The sequence below is a fragment of the Priapulus caudatus genome, unplaced genomic scaffold (assembly GCF_000485595.1).
Source record: "Priapulus caudatus unplaced genomic scaffold, Priapulus_caudatus-5.0.1 Scaffold2289, whole genome shotgun sequence".
Classification (NCBI taxonomy): Eukaryota; Metazoa; Priapulida; class Priapulimorpha; order Priapulimorphida; family Priapulidae; genus Priapulus; species Priapulus caudatus.
In genome coordinates, this window is record NW_014579350.1 from 9,045 (window position 1) to 14,126 (window position 5,082).

A 5,082-nucleotide genomic window follows, 5' to 3' on the forward strand; every position below is an offset into this window, starting at 1 on the left:
TCTAAAACAAGACCAACCGCTTGTCAATACGATACTCCGAGGCTGAGATATTGGCTCCTAAACCAACCCTCCCACATGCCTCATGCCGCCTCGCATCCCGGTTATTCAGCCACCTCAACAACCCTAAGCATTTTGGCTATCGGTTTCCGTCATCGCTTGGAGCGCTGATAATTGATGTCACATGCCCAAATTTGGTACTTTTACTACACCATATAGTAACTGAGCTGCATTGTAAAGACTTAATTTAGAAAACATTGCTGGCTCCATTGTGACGGGCATTAGCCATGATAGGAAAGATAATGGGAGATAAGGGCATAGGCGATGCCCCCAAAAGTCACCTATGATAACCGAAACGCCGTTCATTTATCAAGTTATCGCGGAAAAACTGAACTTTCACGAAGCAATGCTTAGGGGCGTTGAGGTGGCTGAATAACCGTGATGAGATTATATCTCCGAGGCGTGAGGCATGTGGGAGGGGAGGTTTAGGAGCCAATATCTCAGCCTCGAAGTATCGTATTGAGTTGGTCTTGTTTTAGAGAGCAAAGAATTCTGCTTAATGCAATACCATAAAATTATTCTAGACTGGCACGCAAAATAGAATAATGTTGTCGTGAAATAGCACTATTTTCCCGTTTTTCCGTTGTACACTCTAGGTATTATTAGCTCTTGGTAGGATGTATACCTCTACACGAGTTTCCGCTTAATTGTACCCAGTGGCTCCATATGTCAAACATTCATCTATTAATCCCATATTTAAAGTCTTTGTTAAGCACACTTTAGAAAAGTCTCAATAATCGATGAATGAATCAAGTGCATTCATGTGATACTGTTTTGGTGTGTTGGTGTATTACATCAGAATTTTACCGACAGAACTATAACTAATACCATACATATAAAACTTCTCTCACATCTGCAATTTATGCAACGAATACACTGCATGGAAATTACGCTATACTGATGCTGGCTCAGAGAAACCAACCGTTCAGCTGGTGCTACATGTACACTATAAGCAGCTATAAAATAGATGTCGCCTAATCTTACGAAAATAACAGTTCATTCTGCTAAGGATAAACATATAAAGCTATTCATGAATATATTTGGCTCCGAGTGCAGTGTGATGTAGAATGTGTCACAGCCATTTCACAAATTAACATCGGGATATGAGCATCATTGAGGGATAAAAGGAGTTACAACCAGGAAGAATGATTTAACAACACATCTACTTACTGGAAAGCGTCGATTCGCCTTCCTCTTCTGGTGGTGGCGGAACCTCAAACACCGACTCCACCTATAAGCAACACAATGAAACATTCATAACTACATGGTCTTCTCAGTAGAAAAGAACTAACCGACTTAGCTATAGTTACAGACAATGTCTTTGTAACAAAAACTAATGAATACAAGCCTTAGTAACGATAACAAGCAAGGGTAGAGGAAAGGGGGAGGGGGTAGGGGGGAGGATACATATTAGTGTGGATTTAGTCTGGGACCACGATATTTGAAAAGGGTGGTTTAATTTGCCTCATAACTCATAGCAAGAACTTGTTTCGGGTGGATACGACTCAATTAAATGTGAAAAGGGCTGTTGCCATTTTTTGTTGGCTATCTTTGAATGTCGGTAGCAATATTAAAACATTGCTGGCCATCATAAAATAATCATAATTTATAACAGAAACGTCAATATCTCCTAAATAACGTTTTCGAGTGATTTTAATTATTTTATAACTACTAATTAACTATGTTGCTAGTAAAATGGTCTAGCTACGCTTTCGTCCTTTTACCGTGTCTAGAACGATAATTCCGCTGTCATCCATCTTGAAATGCGCCTTGATTCCTTTGAAGTCTGCGTCTGCCTCGTCACTGTGCTTCTTTAGTGCAGCTTCCACTCCTGTGAGGTTAACCTTAGCAATTCTACTTGGTCCAAAAGCACTAGAGGTTATGAAAAAGAAACGCATTCTCACAGATGTAAACTGTAAACACATTGGTGCTACCCACATGTGAAGATATAGCTACATATATATCTATGTCTATCTACATTTTTTTGCCTTCATATAATTTCTGCCAAACAAGAAATGCTTTGTAGGTGGAAGCTGATAGAGCAAATGAAGAACAACCACCAGGGGATGCTGTACATGGATATCTTACCCAACAAGGGGTGCTGTACATGGATATCTCACCCAACAAGGGGTGCTGTACATGGATATCTCAGCCACCAGGGGGCGCTGTACATGGATATCTCACCCACCAGGGGGCACTGTTTTACAGTTAGCTCCACCCAGGGAATGCCGTACAAGGCTCAGCAACCATGGGGCCGCCCCATACCTTCTCTGTTCAGCAGTTAGGAAGCTGAGGTCTCCGTAACTGACGTGGAAATCAAAGTCCTTGAAGTGTTTGTTGAAGGTGAGGACCTTCTTCTGAGGGAAGGGATTCATCGTGTTGAACAGGGTGCGACGCGTTGTGCGAGCGACGTCACCAGACTCATGCGCACTGCCCCGCTCACGCGTAAACTCCACCTACAAACACACGTGCATGCGTGAATAACAACAAAGTGTTTTTAAGCCAGAGAAGACACAATTACAGTACACATCTTACACTCGTGCGCGCATGACCGTGATAGTGTCTGTGACATTGACTGTGATAGTGTATGTGACACTGACTGTGATAGTGTCTGTGACATTGACTGTGATGGTGTCTGTGACATTGACTGTGATAATGTCTGTGACATTGACTGTGATAATGTCTGTGACATTGACTGTGATAGTATCTGTGACATTGACTGTGATAGTGTGTATGACATTGACTGTGATAGTGTGTGTGACATTGACTGTGATAGTGTCCGTCACATTGACTGTGAGTGTCTGTGACATTGACTATAATAGTGTCCGTGACATTGACTGTGATAGTGTGTGTGACATTGACTGTGATAGTGTCTGTGACCGTGGCAGTGTCTGTGACATTGACTGTGACCGTGGCAGTGTCTGTGACCGTGGCAGTGTCTGTGACCGTGACAGTGTCTGTGACCGTGACAGGTTGTTCACGGCGCAAGCGAAGACCTCCCAGAGTGTTTACGAGAGTCCTCGAGCCATGGCGAAACTGTTCAAAGAGGCAGGCAAGGTCATGACTGTGCTGAGTGCCAATTCAGAGTTTACAGCTCAGGTAGGTGTGATGTAATTTATGTGTAGCTGTGATGTAGTTTACAGGGAGGTGTGATGTACTTTACAGGTAGCTGTGGTTTACTTTACGGGTAACTGTGATGTACTTTACGGGTAACTGTGATGTATTTTACGGGTAACTATATGATATACTTTACGGGTAACTGTGATATACTTTACGGGTAACTGTGATATACTTTACGGGTAACTGTGATGTACTTTACGGGTAACTGTGATGTACTTTACGGGTAACTGTGATGTAGTTTAATGGTAGCCATTGTGGCAGCAAGTTTAATTTAATAACTTATCTAATAGTTTAAAGTAGGCTGTAGTAGTATCATCATGTGATTCTTAATAAGTGAGTGTCTTGCTCGTATTACAAGAATGGGTGGGTGGACGTTTGTATCCGTGCATGCGTGTGCGTGTCTGAATTCACGAGCTACTTGTTTACTTGCATCTAGGTGGAAAGTTTGCTCGATGATAAAGACTTTAAGTCGCATGTGACGAGAGCAGAATTTGAAGAGCTGAATCATGATCTGTTTGATCGGGTGGCTAACCCAGTGAAGCAGGCTCTGACCTCTGCGGAAATGACGCTGGTAACACGCTTGTCTCTGCACTCAATGTACTGTTTTGCGCAGCTGAATTGTCGATGATATGAGCTTGAATAGCGAATGCTGTATGCGTAATTCGAATATCGAAACATAAGAAATGTATAAAAAAATATGAAAACTAGTTAGGTTTTTTCTTCCTTCATAGATATTAAATTGTGAAGGTTTCTCTTTGTCATTAATGTGCATATTGTCACCCCCATCTGTATGCTAAAGATTGTCTGCTGATATTAGTATTCTTCTACAGGATGAGATCAACCAAGTGATTATAGTAGGTGGCAGCACTAGGGTACCCAGAGTGCAACAGGAACTGATGGCAGCCATTAAAAGGTACATTAATTCATAACCAAAACATTCTCAAGGGAACTCGGGATGTTCGGAGTTCTAAAAAAAAAGTCGTATAATTATGGCCGCAAGTTATCTTTGTACCTGTTCATCCATTCTTATCACAATTGGAAATATATCGAGTTATTTGCATCTGTTTTCATTGCGACCAGCTCGGCTGTAATTCTGTAAGGCTCTGACGTCATACATCTGTTTACATGGGGAGAATGTGAGAGTAGTGGCTTGTGTACAACGTTGCAGGAAAGAGTTGGGTAAGAGCGTGAATGCGGACGAAGCGGCCGCGCTCGGTGCTGTCTACCAGGCCGCCGTTCACAGCAAGACATTCCGTGTGAAGAAGTTTGGAGTGCGCGATGGAAACCTCTACCCAATACAGGTGATAGACGGAGATAGATACAGACATTTCGCTAGATGGTCACGTAGCCTCAGCTGCATCTCTAGTCCACCCAGCGTACGATCATACCTGTAGTACAAACACACACACACACATATACAGATTGCACACTATGTATGTATACCTTACATACGTATCTACACAATCACTCATCTGTTATTTACACAGCTATACAATTATGAAAATTATACATTGAAGAGATATACGAGCATAGATACTAGTATATATAATATATATCATATATGGCATGGACTATATTAAAGCACAAGACAACAAGTGCCGCGGAGCGACAGCGCTCATCTAACGTCTACTGCGGTGACTCTGTGGTGGAGTGGTGGGATTCTAGTAAACCCTGTTAGTCCCAAATGTGTTTACATACACGCCGAAACAGTGGAATGCACAGGGATGGTATCAGGAACCTTCTCAAAGGAATGTTTGTTGGGATCGTTATGAAAGTTGCCACGAGATGGCGCGTACGTTTAAGTGTCTTCAGATTAAAGATGGAAGCTCCCATCGTACGTAGTAGCAACAACTATTTGCAAGACAGAATAGGTAACCACCCATCCATTTACCTACGCAAGCCTAC

At 42.3% G+C, this 5,082-nt stretch overlaps 1 protein-coding gene across 1 annotated transcript in view; it reads left to right on the top strand.

Annotated features, from left to right (window-relative positions):
- LOC106818506 (hypoxia up-regulated protein 1-like) overlaps positions 1 to 5,082 on the top strand; it is a gene marked incomplete in the record, with an annotated part of 21,850 nt that overhangs the window by 4,809 nt on the left and 11,959 nt on the right. Inside the window, 4 exon segments of the mRNA XM_014823202.1 lie at positions 2,560 to 3,156; positions 3,614 to 3,748; positions 4,008 to 4,090; positions 4,346 to 4,478. Of these exon segments, the coding sequence (XP_014678688.1) occupies positions 2,560 to 3,156; positions 3,614 to 3,748; positions 4,008 to 4,090; positions 4,346 to 4,478 (948 nt within the window).